The sequence below is a fragment of the Anopheles bellator genome, chromosome 2, assembly GCF_943735745.2.
Source record: "Anopheles bellator chromosome 2, idAnoBellAS_SP24_06.2, whole genome shotgun sequence".
Lineage (NCBI taxonomy): Eukaryota > Metazoa > Arthropoda > Insecta > Diptera > Culicidae > Anopheles > Anopheles bellator.
This window is the reverse complement of record NC_071286.1, coordinates 37,780,714-37,793,295: the sequence shown is the minus strand read 5'-3', so window position 1 is coordinate 37,793,295 and position 12,582 is coordinate 37,780,714. Positions and strand designations below refer to the sequence as shown.

General features: G+C 44.7%; 2 protein-coding genes and 1 non-coding gene across 3 annotated transcripts; 1 reads left to right on the top strand and 2 right to left on the bottom strand.

Annotated features, from left to right (window-relative positions):
* Positions 1–44: 44 nt before the first annotated feature.
* Positions 45–4,976, top strand: LOC131211764 (transmembrane protein 245). The gene is made up of 7 exons (XM_058205368.1): positions 45–1,707; positions 1,769–2,020; positions 2,080–2,258; positions 2,322–2,722; positions 2,789–2,950; positions 3,102–3,149; positions 4,507–4,976. Exons 1-7 carry the CDS (start codon positions 252–254, stop codon positions 4,652–4,654), a joined length of 2,646 nt encoding a protein of 881 aa, XP_058061351.1. The 5' UTR covers positions 45–251; the 3' UTR covers positions 4,655–4,976.
* On the bottom strand, positions 4,164–7,702 carry LOC131211766 (1,5-anhydro-D-fructose reductase). The gene is made up of 7 exons (XM_058205369.1): positions 7,569–7,702; positions 7,304–7,484; positions 6,995–7,179; positions 5,685–5,801; positions 5,495–5,610; positions 5,157–5,408; positions 4,164–5,090 (listed from the first exon to the last, which is right to left on the bottom strand). Exons 1-7 carry the CDS (start codon positions 7,641–7,643, stop codon positions 5,060–5,062), a joined length of 957 nt encoding a protein of 318 aa, XP_058061352.1. The 5' UTR covers positions 7,644–7,702; the 3' UTR covers positions 4,164–5,059.
* A 4,006-nt stretch (positions 7,703–11,708) lies between these two features.
* On the bottom strand, positions 11,709–11,780 carry Trnaa-cgc (transfer RNA alanine (anticodon CGC)). Its single transcript has one exon. It is a non-coding gene; the product is annotated as a tRNA-Ala (tRNA).
* Between the last annotated feature and the right edge of the window lie 802 nt (positions 11,781–12,582).

Here is a 12,582-nt window from a genome sequence, read left to right as displayed (position 1 = left end):
CGCTCGCATCCTTCTCCAGCTCGACAAGGACGGTTTGACTCGTTTTCTGACGAATATGTAAGGTGTGTGCTATTGCGACGAGACCCTCGATTGTCTATTTAGTCATCACGGTAGCATCATGGAGTGAGCGGATCAAGTAAATTATTCTTCCAAAGTGTTTTGCACTTACGCCAAACTATCCGTACCGATTCGATGCGGTTCAGCGGTCAGCGATCAGTGGATGTTTCTCGTTCAGTTAGACCCAGTGCAAAATGAGTGCCCGTCCCAGTCCCGCACCGTTTAAGCGATCGATAGATGGGTTGTTCAACGTGTGGCTAAATCTGCGGAACCAAGGCCATGAGAAACCGCTCCGAAACGCGTTGTACAATGTTCTAGTCATCGGAGTGATGGCGGTGGTTATCGGGGTGATTTTGGTTCTAGCCCCGTTTTTCAAACCTCTACTTTGGGCGTTTCTGTTCGGAGCCGTTCTCTTCCCAGCGAAAAAGAGACTCTCCGAATCGCTGAAGGGATGGATCGAGCGGATAGAGAAGGACGACAAATACCTGTTGCTCGGTGTGCTAAGCGCTCCGGTGTGCTGGGTGGACTCGCTGGGCGAGTTTCTTACCGGCTGGTTGAAGGAGCACCTGAAAATCATCGGCATTGGCTTCGGCGGTCTGGTGCTGCTGCGCTTCATCTTGTGGTTAACGCCGTCGGAGGTGTTCTTCTCAATATGGAATTTTGTCATATGGAACCATTCGCTTTTCCGGTCTCTGCTGAGTTCACTGTCCCTGCAGATGGTGGTCGTCATACTGGTAGTGTACGTTGTTAGCGTATACTTCCTTTGGACGCCAGCCCTTGAAACTCCTTTTCTGGTGATTGGACAGTTTCTATGGATGGTGATAGTTGGCTACGGTAGCAGCTTCTTGGGCGCCTTGCAAGTACCCATGTTTCTAGGATTGCTGACGTACGGGGCAGCCGGACTGGCCTATAATCTACAGAAAGATGATCGCAACGTTCGCTTAATTGACAAGTGGCATAGTCTGCTCGATGTGACCAGTTACCGATTGGAAGATCCAGCAAGCGTCGTCAACGCACCCGCTTCCGCCAGCTGTGAAACTTCGCGAATCGAAGATATCAAATCAAAGCTCCAACTAGACGTCACAGCAACGCCACAGCTTTCTAGTACCATGAACGAAACACCCGCAGGCGCGAGTCACACGTACCCGGCCAGCATGCTGAATAAGGTGGAAGTGCTCGAAAGTGATGTGTACTTTCGTCTCCTGTTCTATGCCTGCGGAGCAACGTTGGTTTGGACGCACACATGGCTGCTGTTTTTGGGAGCTATCCCGATATGCATCCACGTCGTTCGGCGGGTTGCCGAATTTCTCGGCATTGTAGCCTACGTTTCACAGAAAGTGCAACATTACTGGACTTTGCTAAAGTTGTGGTTGTTCCCACGGCACTCCGCGTTGCTGCCGCTCTGCCTTCCCGGCATTTTACGCCTGAACACAAACTTTCATCGATACGCTTGTGCCAAAATACGCTCATACATCGATGATATCAGCTCCATTGTGATGATAGGGTTTCTTATCGTACTCGTCATGCTGATCAGCGTGTTTGCTTTCACGCAAATCTACTCCGAAGCCATCGCGGTGGCGCAACTTGGCTCAAATCTCGTAAATCGCACGCTTATACATCGTCCAGAATTGATAGAAATGCTACCGATCGGTAAGCGGCATTCGCGGCCAAGGTAGTCCGAAAAGTTAACCAAGTTATGCTTCAATTTTAGATATGCAATCGATGGACAACATCATCGACAACGCCCACAAATATGGACGATCACACATCGAACAGTACGTGAACGGTATCTTCAACGATACGGATCCAACGCAGGCGATTAAGCTAAAGATGCAGATACTCAGCGTATGGGACCGTCTTATTCAAAGCTGGATGGATCGTAACAATGCTGAAGGAATGGTTGGGCCGAGAGTACCGGCACAAGCCATTCGAATGACAATCGATGAGATTTTTATCAATCCAAGTAGGCACCGCTGAAGAAGAAGAAATACCTGCGCAATTAAACGCGTCGTTTCATTTCAGTTACTAAGGCTGGTCTCATTGGGTTTATCAAGAGCAACTTTGGCATGCTCTGGGAGGTTGCAGACTCGCTGTGGATGCTCCTGAGGACTAATTTAACGCTTCTATTGTCCGCCGTCGGCACGCTCGTCTCGGCGATCCTTGGTGGCGGTCACGCGGTTTTGAAATTCTTGTTTCACACGGTAATTGATTTTGAACATTCCACACTGGCGCTCTCAAATTAATGAAACTTAATGGTCTTTCAGATTATATTCTTCACTACCTTATTTTATTTACTGCAAAGCAGCCAAGATCGATATGCCCCAACTGCGGTCACCATCAACAATTCATGGGGGCCCCGTATCATACAGGCGCTGGAGGATTCAATCTCCAGCGTCGTGGTAGCCACGCTGAAGCTGGCGCTCTTCCATGGCTTGTTTACTTGGCTGACTCACACCGTTTTCGGTGCACATATCGTCTATCTGCCCGCGGTTCTGGCATCCATTCTGGCCGCTGCACCCTTTCTAGAAACTTACTGGTGCAGTGTGCCCGCGTTCCTCGACTTGTGGTTGTCGCAGGATCGCTTCTGGCTCGGTGCCACACTTGTGATGATCCACTTCATCGTTCCGTCCAACTTTAATCCGATAATTCATTCGGAGATAAAGGGGTGAGTGATAGACGTGTGCGATCACCGCTTCGTAAATTATTGTTCCATTGTCATGCTTTCTTACAGTGGAGGACACCCGTACCTGACTGGGCTGTCGATTGCAGGAGGGATGTACTTATTTGGATTGGAAGGAGCCCTGCTTGGACCGCTGCTGCTCTGTTTAATGGTGGTTTTGTTTGAAGTAACTATAAGTGCAATCCGTGATAGCCCTACTACCCCTCAAACAAGGTAAGCTCTAGCGGGTGCAGTTACGCAGTCGTAGAACCTCGTCCACATTTTCCTGCATCCTTAACCAATTGCTTCAGTCGGCACTAATCGGTGCAACGCAAACATTGCATACGCCTACAATAATGTCAATAATTGCCTGTTTTTGCATCAGAAAATCGAGCCTCGATACGAACAACGATATCTACTCACCCGCTACGACGTAAGTAGAAGGATGTATGGTAGTGTTTGGTAGTTATTATTATAGACTCCGTTGCGCTTGATAGTTCAAAAGTGTACTTTCGCATTCTTCCCTTGGTATAAACCAAAGCACCCGATTCTAATGCACTGTATTCTTCTGTAGTGGTTCTGCGAAGGTCGAAAAACTTAGTTTTTCGAATTACCATTTAGATCCCTTAAATTTGCGCTAAAAGCACCTTTAGAGACCGTTCTGCTAACAGCACATGTGATGTTTCTGTAAAAGCGGAAAGAAGAATTTTCTATGCCTGGTACAATTCTTAAGGCTGTAAATTAAAAAATGTATAAACATTTTTATCAAGCTAAATAAAGCGTTTGCCCGTAATCAGTTCCGGATTCGTTTTATAGTTTTAGCTTACTAACACGAGGTTTCTTTCGAGCCTATGTATGATGGCAAACAAATTTAACAACTGAAGAAAATTAACGTAATTTTACCACTTTATTCCTTTCTTTTTCTCAAATGATCAAAAATATATTCTTCATCAAAAATATTCTCAAATGGTACAAAATTACGCACCACGTGATTGGTGTCGAATCTTAAACGACGATAAACTAAAAAAAATCATCCAAAGCTTGTGTCGCGAATGGCGACAGTTCCTACACAACGGGGATGTAAGTAAAAAGCTTAGGATAGCTTTAGTGTTCACTACACTGCCCTCCACTCCCCCTTACGTACATGATTTTGCATTCCCAGTAGTAGCGTCCCTCCGAAGTATGTAGTAGGATTTGGATAGTAGTTTGCCATCTTTCAAACGAGGAACAGATGATGTACTCGTTTCTTCCTAAAAGCCTGGAGAATTCTTCTCGTAACAGACATTCACTCACCATTCTCGCCATTGGTCCCTGTCCACTTTAGCAAAAAACCATCGGCAGCATACATGATCCGGACTAAGGATGGCAAATTCATCAACTCGCCTTTAGCAATGAACTGTACCACATCTCCCACTTATATGGTCTCCCGCGGCACGCCGTTGATCTAAACAAGCAATCCTCAGAATGTTGAGTTGTGCTTGGAGCTTCGCTGCAGATGTAATCTTTTCTTTTCCTTTCATTGGCATCCGACTCATCACAGCCGTCGTCAATGGTTACTTTGACGATCGGCTTTCATGGCTGTGTAACACCTCACAAGTTCAGTTCATTTCAATCGCATACGCCACGCACCGTTTGTTGGCCGTTTTATTCACTTTATGCTTTATATTTGTACGATTACTTTTACTTGCTGTACATAATTTATTCAACTGTAAATCGACAATGTTCCATTTCATCGATTTCGGGATGTCACTGAAAATGGCCAACCGTGTGCGCTGTTATCATCCCGACAGGAGCCATTTCCGATTCGCCACATTCCAGGAACAGATGGCGGTGGACGGAGCCCAAGGATCAGGAGCAACAGCATCGGCACAGGCAATGCCACCTTTCGGTCCGCTAGTCCGCTCCGCTTCGAACCTTCTGCCATCGTCTCACCATTAAAAATGTGTTACCAAAGTGGAGCTTAAACTTATGCTTTTCCACATTTTTCTGCTTTTCTTTCTACTCCCAAAGAGGACGTAACGGATGAATAGTGTCCAACGAAGGCTAGCTAGAGAAAATCTCGATGTGATAGTATTTAAAACACAGATACTGACAAAACAATATATTTATCCTAATGCCAATACTATTAAAACGAAAGATTACCGAAGTTTCGCGCAAAAGCGCGAATAAAGAGCTGGGAGCATGTAGGGGCACCGTTGCATGTAGAAAGCATTGGGCGGCGTTTAGGGAAACTACTAGCGTTGGATATTTTTTTTTGCAATCAACGTGCGAATTTATAGCAACTAACAAATTAGTAAAAAATATAGAAAACATTTAAAAAAATCAACGGCTTTGTTCGTCGGCTTAGAAAGGGAATTCCGGATGCTTCGTGATGCTGTTACGTAAAAGAAAGCTTTGCTCAGATGGGCTTCAACGATCCGAACTTGATGGCAATGCTTACCCGCGAAAGAATCCAAAGTCGCAGATGCGTATGTTCTGATCGAGTTCGTTCAGCTTCACCATATCGTCATCTGGAAGTTCAAAGTCGAAAAGTGCAATATTCTGGCGCAAACGTTCCGCGTTAGTGCTCTTCGGAATGGGCGCCAGTCCGCGCTGCAGTAGATGGCGCAGCACAACCTGGGCCGCAGTTTTTCCGTGCCGTTCGGCAACTTGCTTCACAACCGGATTGTCCAACAGGTCGGGCACTTCGCGGCTTTAGTTCACAGCATGGAACGGAACAGGTGTTAGATTGTTCGAATATCTGTTAAACTGCACTGGAATGGCGATGGATGGTCTTACTTGAGAAGCTTTTCGATTCCCTTGGAGCCGAGAGGCGAGTACGCGGTGACCGTAATGTCGTTTGCTTTGCAGAACTTCACCAGTTCCTTCTGCTGCAGATAGATGTGGTTTTCAATCTGGAAAACACGGAGCAGGGCATGCGATGTTAGCAACCAGCGTCGTCGCAACAGCCGCAGCGCCCACAGCTTACCTGCAAGTTAGCCGGCTTAATTCGGCAATTATCGAGCACTCTCTGTACTTGCCGACGGTTGAAATTCGATAGTCCTATGCTGCGTGCGAGCCCGGCATCGGCCACAGCCTCCATACTCTATATTATTGGACAACCAGAGCCAGCCGCCGACAGGAACCAGGGATGGATAATTGAAATGGAAAAGGAAATCATGTTACATCGTTCGCACATCACACGGATAGCGGTAACTTCTTGTGGTGCGCACTCGAGCGATAGAGATCGAAACAGAGGAAGAGGCACACAAGATGCCCAGAAAGGACACCACAAAGTGGCTACACTCTGTCACGATGCCGACGAGAATGGGTCGGGTTGTTTTGGGCGGATGAAGGTTGCACTTATTGTTTGCGGTAGCGCACCCTCTTTTCTCGAGAGGCAGCGGCTGCGTTTGGGAATTAAGATCTGCACGGTCCGTTTGTCGGCTGGCAAGGGATTGACTTGTTTTCTTTTGTGCTGGGGCCGGGCGTGCTGAACGATATGCCAGCAATACAGTAGCGTGTAAGCACAGCAAAACGTATCATTTACTCTGCGAGTCAAATTGTTCCGGAAGTAGCACAACAACGGATCGAACGAGTATAGAATTTGGCTCCAATCGCCCTCGGGGCGGACAGGATGTAACGCCAGGGGACTGAGATCGTTTTCTATTGTGACGTTTCGCAAGATGAAACTGTGATGAGCTTTATCGGTGCGTTCGATAGGTCCCGCTCGCCCGAAGCACGTACAAAACAGAGGCTCCGTGGCCCTTTTCGGCAACCTTTTCATGTTTTTGCTTGTAAGTGGGCCATTTATTTGTTTTGATCACTTTTTTGGTTGTTTCGGCCGGATCGGGGAAACATTAACACCCTGGGATCGTCCCTCCGGTAGCTAAAACCAGCATCGGCCAATGACCGAATGCCCCCGGTTCGGGTATATGGTGAACTAAAAGTTTCATTTCTATCACAATTTAAAACATGTTGTTAACATTATTATCGAACGAAAATGCAAGAAACTTCCCTTCCCGGCAACGCAGAAAACTGGTAATGTTTACCAAATTGAAAGCCTTTGATTAAAATGGACGGAAACATCATTTATAAAACTTTGTGCTGAACTTTCTAGTTCAAAGTCTTTTGCCCCTTCTCGCACAGAATGTTTACAGCCTGAACTCGGGCCTCTTCAACAACGCAGTGGAGAAAGCGACCAATTAGTGCGGGCTATTCGTGGACCGGATGAAATTATAGCGTGCATAAATTACCAAAAACTGGTGAGATGATCAAAACGCAGATCAGCAAACCTACCTTCCATAGGGCCACATGGTCGGTCGTTGTTTCTAGCACGATTTCGCCGTTGTCGTCCGTGAGAAACGGCCCATCCACTTCTGGCACCGTGAACGGGACATGGATCAGGTAAAGATCGACATAATCGAGCTGAAGATCGGTCAACGATCGCTTGAGAAACTTCTCCACCGTCGATGGCCGCGTACCTGGCGATGATTGTTGGCGGAGCGACCGGTAAGAAAACCAGAAATCCGCGAAGAGTATAAGTATGTAAATAGTCATTAAAAACACTTTGCTGACACAGCGTGCAGTGCAACGTGAATTGCGTACCGTGCGGTGGCAGCTTTGTTACGATGAACAGCTCCTCGCGGGTCACTCGCCCACTGTCGAGCCATTTGCGTAGCACCCGACCGATTGTGGGCTCATTGAGATAGACCGGCGCACAGTCGATGTGCCGATAGCCGGCCGCAAGGGCCTCGTCGATCGCTTTCTCCACTTCATCATCCGGAGCCTGTTGATTGAAAGACCCGGAACAGGTCAGTTGGGATCCTGAAGTGGGGCTGTCTCCGGGACCGAAACCAGAAAAGATAATCACCCGCCAAGTGCCGAAACCAAGGGCCGGCATTTTGTAGCCATTCTCGAACGTGAGCTCAATTTTACAGGAGGCCATCACTACGACTTACGACGGGTTGACGCTTCACACACAATACACCAGTTTTCACACTGAACCTCCCGGTGGTAGCGCGTAGACTGAGGTAAACTCCAGAGCCGTCGGTCGTTTTTGTGTCCCACGATCCGATGCACCGTTACGCTCCCCAAACAAACGGTGCCGGGTTACTACTACGCCCTCAAAAAAACCGGTAACGATTTTGCGTACGATCGTGCAACTCGATCGAGAGTCGGTTCTCCCGGGTTGTTTCTCTCTGCTCTCTGCGGCGCTTACCAGTATTGCAGTTTACATTCCTGATGCATTTTTAGTGGTATTTATAATTCCAGCACGATGCAATACAATGCCAGCTTCGTTCTCGTTTAATGAAATGTAAGAAAAACAGAACTTTTTTCTCTTAAACATACAAGAGACAATGAATTGCCCAAACCATTTGAGATTAGTCTGTAAGTAAAATTAAATTATCATTTAGCTAACTTTTTACAATAACCGTTGATTAATACGATTGGCTCAATCTGCAGTTTGTTAAAATTATACCATTAAAGAAAAGAATAAGTATAAATAAAACAAAATACCGGGTACCACACTGTGCAAAGGCGCAACTCTAGAACCGGGTAATGCTTTGCATTAATCGCTTCAGGCATGTGGTGCACGCGCCATTGTCGTAGTGTTTGGTGTGCTAAAAGGTATTGCAGAACGTGAGAAAACAGTGCATGTTTGTGTAGATCACATTACAACCCATTTACGCTCGTAACGCCGTCTGGAAATAGTTCGACGAATGCGCTACTGGCTGGGTATAGAGGAGAACTGCATCGACAGGAGATAATGCATTTCGCATGCCTGACCTTCGTCTGTGACTTACCGTTGCCAATGAAGGACCGAAGTAAAATGAGTTGGTTTTTATTTTTTACTGTATTAATCATTTTTGTATACTTGCATCTGCATATCACAACTCAGCAGCAACTATACCGTTTAAATTGTGTCCATAACCGTTTTCGGGCTATGGTACACTGAACTGTTGTCTCAGACTAACGATCGAGCGGACTAGATGCGTATTTTAATGTCAAATAATGGTGATTTTTTATTAAATACTTGACAAAAAAGCATCACCATAAAATAATTTGTATCTTCGATCTTGTCATCACGTTTCCAATGGGCCGATTTGCGTCAAATATGCACCGTTTTGTTAGAAAGTTTGTTGAATTTTTAAAATTACCTTCATAATGATTCTTTTGTAGAAGGTTTAGTCGTTATTCCCGAGCAATCCATTTTCGTAATCTTTTTTGATCTCAATTTTTCATCCCTCAGGAAATTTTGTAATGCACGAAAAAGGTATGAATAATTTGGTTCAAGGTCCGGATTATACGGTGGATGCATTAAAACTTCCCAACCAAGCTCCCGGACTTTCTGGCGATTCACTAAAGATTTGCGTAACATTTTGTTGTCCTGGTGGAACACAAAACCCCTTCCGTTGGCCGATTCTGGTCGTTTCCGGTCAATTGCTAGCTTTGAACGGTGCAGTAATTGACACTAGAGGCCTGAATTTAGTGTTTGGCCACACGGAAGCAACTCAGAATAAACGATTCCTTTCAAGTCCCACCCAAATAGCGACTAAAAACTTCCTAACCGTTATTCCTGGTTTGGCTACGGTTAAGCTGCATCACTACGCTTAGACCACGATCATTTTCACACAATATTGTCGTATGTATCCCATTCCTCATCTACAATACCCATCCGTTTAAGAAATGGTTCGATTTCATTCTGTTTGGCCAAAACTTCGCAGATAGTAATTCGAGCCATTATGTTTTTTGGTTTAAATAGGGTGGCGCCCAATCATCGATCTTCTTTGTGAATCCAGCTTTGCGCAAATGGCTTAAAACTGTTTGATGGTTAATCTTACGCTCCAGACCGATGCTTTGACTATTAACATGTTGATCAACTTTTATTATTTTTGTGATTTTATCGACATTTTCGACGGGGGGTCTGCCTGTGCAAAATACAACTTAAACATAAAAAATAACTGAAACGGGTCAACGAAACCGAAATTGCACATTACTTGCGTTTAGATTGTCGCGACCACAAACACCATGCACAATTTCAGCGCTCTAGCTTGAATTTTTGCCTTTTTCGGACAAAAACTGTAAAATGTACCTAATTTTCTCTTCGTTGACCTCCATTGCTAACACCCTGCAACTTACAAACAAATAGAACAAACAACAAACAATTGAAACATTGCTTTTAGTGTAAAGTATCAGCTGTAAAACGAGCCTAAATTTGAAACTGTACGCTCGATACTTCACGAGATATCGATCACTAAAGCCATCTACCGAGAAAATAATGACTTTTCCTTTAGCCAACCTAATATAATATAATGTTATCTGACCGTTCAACCAGTGTGTATTGAATTGATTTTTTATTTTAATTGTTATTTATCTACCCTTTTATTGATTGAACTCTCTATAAGGCTTATTGTTCGAAAGTATGGCTTTCAATATCATCCCATATGATTTTATATTCCAGCTTGTTCATAAAAACATAAAATTTTGAATTCTATTGAATTAAACAAAACATTCCGTAAAGAAAGCTTCAAGCTATCGCTTTACGGCTAATGAAAATAAAATAAAAAAAACCAAAAATCATCATATACTTAATCGTGTCATTGATAGGATTTCTCATTTTTAAGATGAAGGAAGGATTTCTTTTACACTGCAATTACTTACTGTTCTCATCGTCCTTTTCTGGTACCCAAATTTTCAAAGAACCTACTATTGAAAGGTTCGCATTCTTTTTAAACTTCGACAGCTTCTCACTTATTATAAAATTAACCGCAGTTGGTAAAGATCAAAGCACTCTGCAGCTGCCATAACCTAGAATCGGGGTGTAACGAAACCGGAAAACGACCGGAGAGAAACGATTCGGGCGCAGTTTGGCAAATTGAATCAACATCAACAAATGGTAAACAAACCATCACAAACAGTGCGTGCATCCATTATAGAACTTACCTCTGCACGCAGCGTTAGGGGAGGCACAACACGTTTTACCGTCAGTTTGTCTTAACATGGCCGCCGAAAATTCGACCCTCCTCGACCGTCGAAAGATTGAAAAGGGCGGTGCGTTTTGAACCGTTGGCTGGTAAATTCCCTACAACTAAATTAACAGCACCAATGGCCGCCTGTGAGTAATATGAGACGTTTTAATCAAACTTTAATGTGATAGTACTTCCATCTGCATTAGGGGAAGAATTCAAGTGGGACCGCGACAGTGTGTTCCTGACGCCCGTGACGGACGGGTGTGTGTTGGTAGCAATAAATGATTCAAACAATAACCTAACTACCGCCAAGGTTTACTGTTCGCAGGAGTTCGCATGGTTTTAATTAAATTTTTCCAACCCCGGCGTCCGGGAGACGGGACGCAATCGATACTTTTTCAGGGAATTCCTGTTTCAAGATGGCTTCTTCTGCTAGGGTGAGTTATTCCATTTTCTGCCTCTAGCAAGCTGGCAAAGACAGACTCGCGTATCTTTGTTCCGTACCTGAAACAGGACGAAACTTATGCGGCATCTGGATACTTAATCCTTCCGCATCTGTCTATGCTGTGACCGAGTGTAGTGGCGAAGTTGGCGATCTGTTCCTTTTCTTGTTTGTCAACCAACTGCATGAGATTGTGGCCGTACAGTATTAATTACACCTCTAGAGGAGGTTCAACCGATGGTCGAATTTTCACCAATGGTCAGTGTAGCAGACAAATTGCCAAAAGACCACTTGAAAGTTTTGCCCAAGCGTTGGTTGATAGCGATCTCGGTACTTTGCGGGTTGCGGTAAAGTTCAGAAGCTGATTGAGCCATCCAGATAGCTCGGCTGTACCGGCGGCACTTTCTATCATGGGTATATATTATATTGTGAACGGACATGTTTCTAATAGATTACAATTTTAGTATGCAAGTTCCGATAAATCCGAACATGCAATCTGTGGATTTTTTAAACAAAGTTAAAGGAAAACAGTGTTAGCAAAATATCAAATTGTCCTTCGAAGGATTTGGTAAGTAAAATATGCGTTCGGGTCCGTCTCTGGAGATGCCGGGGATTGAACCCGGGACTTCTCACATGCGAAGCGAGCGCTCTACCACTGAGCTACATCCCCTTGCGTCCAAACCCAAATGTATTTGATAGTTTCACAACACTATCAATTATTCGAAAATTCGCCGTACTGAAACCTGGCTAACGAATACCGATCTAAGGCTAAGGATAGTGTTTCTTGAATTTTTGATTCCAATTTGTCTCACAATTGTGCTGTTGCGTATAAAAAAATGTATTTTAGTGCACAATTTAAAGGCAATTTCGGTGTGTAATAAAAAAAATAATGTGTTGATAGGTGTCGTTCTATAAAGTCGATGCAAAACACTCTTTTTTATTTTCAAATATTTGGCAAATGCTTCCCGATTCGATACTCAACATTGCTGAGCGATAATAGCGTTACCAGCTCTGCGCAACAAGTGATTCAGGCACGAAAAAAAATTAAGAACAAGTTCTGTTCACCCTCTGGCAAACGGAAGAGCTCTGTAAAGTCGCACATATTGCAAAAAACCATCGAAGGAGTAACGGGCCTTGATGAAAGGTACAAGGAAGTGGCTCAGAACCTGTCGTCAAGCGACGCTAATGCCTAAGATGCGTACACATCCGCTTTGCCACTTCAGCGAACCAAACACAATCTTTGCAGGATGAATGAAGAGAAGATCGTCCCAGGAGGGATCGTATGGGTTTCCATCGTTCTTAGGACGATTTAATCTGCCATTCATCCTTCATTTGCGAGGACAATCAACCGATGATACGCTGCATCAAGCGGCTCAGACGACCAGCCGTGCAAATCTCGATACCTTACGTTTTGTGGGCCCTGCGTGCGCGGCTTTCCATTACCCAGCAAGAAACGAGCCCAACTGTTTACC

Excerpts from the sequence above, each read along its gene's own strand:
- LOC131211764 (XM_058205368.1), top strand. The coding sequence starts at position 252 with ATGAGTGCCCGTCCCAGTCCCGCACCGTTTAAGCGATCGATAGATGGG. Across the intron at positions 1,708-1,768 it reads GATAGAAATGCTACCGATCG|ATATGCAATCGATGGACAAC; the intron begins GTAAGCGGCATT and ends CTTCAATTTTAG. Across the intron at positions 2,951-3,101 it reads CCTACTACCCCTCAAACAAG|AAAATCGAGCCTCGATACGA; the intron begins GTAAGCTCTAGC and ends TTTTTGCATCAG.
- LOC131211766 (XM_058205369.1), bottom strand. The coding sequence starts at position 7,643 with ATGGCCTCCTGTAAAATTGAGCTCACGTTCGAGAATGGCTACAAAATG. Across the intron at positions 7,180-7,303 it reads AACAAAGCTGCCACCGCACG|GTACGCGGCCATCGACGGTG; the intron begins GTACGCAATTCA and ends AATCATCGCCAG. Across the intron at positions 5,091-5,156 it reads GACTTTGGATTCTTTCGCGG|CATCACGAAGCATCCGGAAT; the intron begins GTAAGCATTGCC and ends TTTACGTAACAG.